Source organism: Austrofundulus limnaeus, unplaced genomic scaffold, assembly GCF_001266775.1.
Source record: "Austrofundulus limnaeus strain Quisiro unplaced genomic scaffold, Austrofundulus_limnaeus-1.0 Scaffold180, whole genome shotgun sequence".
Classification (NCBI taxonomy): Eukaryota; Metazoa; Chordata; class Actinopteri; order Cyprinodontiformes; family Rivulidae; genus Austrofundulus; species Austrofundulus limnaeus.
The window spans coordinates 35,922-37,457 of record NW_013952582.1 but is presented as its reverse complement, the minus strand read 5'-3'; the positions used below and the strand labels follow the sequence as shown (position 1 = coordinate 37,457).

Sequence of the window (1,536 nt, the reverse complement as noted above, 5' to 3'; positions counted from 1 at the left end):
TGTGTCAGACGTGTCGAGACAACAAAGACACAACTAAGGGTTGTGTATAACACAAATGAAGGCGTTCATTGTGTCACAGTTTTCATCATTCACGTAATCTTGTCCTGAAAATTATTCAAAATGAAAAAAATTAAAATCAGACGTCATGTTTTTTATTATTGGAAAATTAAAATTAAAACGAAAATTGAAAAAGTAAATAAGTAATGTAGGATGAGATTGTTCCTGTGTGTGAAGACTGAGCAGGTAAAACCTCTAATGTATGGTTTCAGTTAAAAAGACTCATAAATGTAGGTCAGTCTGTTTAAAGAGACGTTGTCTTTGTACCTCTCACGTTGATATCCATGCAGTGCTCATTTCCACCTGCATTGTTTGGTTCTCCTGGACCCCAGTTAGTGAAGGTGAAGAGGGTACCATCGACCCATGTCCATGCACCATTCTGTTAAAATATTTCAAACATCAGATCTGTTTTAACATTTAGAGAACTCTAAATCTCTCTAACTSTRAAGTTRRMTATGTTGTATATTTGCTACTAAAASAAAAYTGTAGCATWATTTTGGGATAAAACTCTTAACTTGGGACATTCAGACCTTCTTYGTGCAGCCCCGTAATTCTGTTTGTAATATTCAAGGAAGAAGAGTGACTCTTCTTTTGATCTTATCTTTTGGTATTCCCCCTCCTTATTTAATTTGCTCCAAACAGAGTCAAACCTGCATTCCTGTGATCGGTCTCTGTGTAAGAAAAAAAAAAACAAATTGTAAAAGAAATCCCTTTCATGTTTACTTCAGGACAAAAGCCAGACTTTAAATTCATTATCACCTCCCTGAGCACAGACTGGTAGAAGCTTTTCCTTTACTTCAAAGGACATTGAACTGAGAAACCAGATTTTTGTTGGAAAACTTCAAAGAAACCACAAGGGCAGGTCTACAGGTTTCATCTGTGACTCAACAGCATCTCCCGAAGGCCGCTGCTCGTAATCGCATCATGAACTGGACCCTTGTAATCACCATGTTTAACTCATAAGTGCTCACTCTGTAATAATTATTAAAAAAAACCCAAAAGAATGTAGTTTATGCTGATTTAATTAACTAATACCCACATCATTGTCAAAATCCTGATGTGCTCAAAGATTAAGTAAATAAGATTGGTTTCCTTCCAGTCTGAYTATAAGAAATTGGATCAGAATCTCATAGCTCCATCCCTTTGTGGAAAATTTGAGCCAATCAGGAGACTTATCTGAACACAAAGGGCCATAACGTTTTGCCATTTCGTTAGTTCTGAAAAAGTTTCTGAAGAGTTAACAGGTCAGAGAGAAGGGTTAAGTTTTAGCTCCCCCACCTGGGGCGAGGTCGTTAATTTTAAGTGTTATTTTGTAGCTTTTGTGGACATAGCTTATTGGAAGAATTAAACTGGTTTAAACTTCTGAAGCTGATCTCCAGTCAAGATTTGGGACTGTGTGGTCCTGTGTTTTGTTGGTGTATATTTAGGGGTCCAAGCCCGAGGAAGCAGGGTAACGCAGCTGCAAAGCAGCAGCGTTTC

General features: G+C 37.4%; 1 protein-coding gene across 1 annotated transcript in view; it reads right to left on the bottom strand.

The window, feature by feature from the left end:
• Positions 1–1,536, bottom strand: part of LOC106524241 (ladderlectin) — a gene marked incomplete at its 5' end in the record, with an annotated part of 2,713 nt that continues 1,177 nt past the window's right edge. The window contains 3 exon segments of the mRNA XM_014017965.1: positions 1–104; positions 325–436; positions 708–728. Coding sequence (XP_013873419.1) covers positions 34–104; positions 325–436; positions 708–728 — 204 coding nt within the window.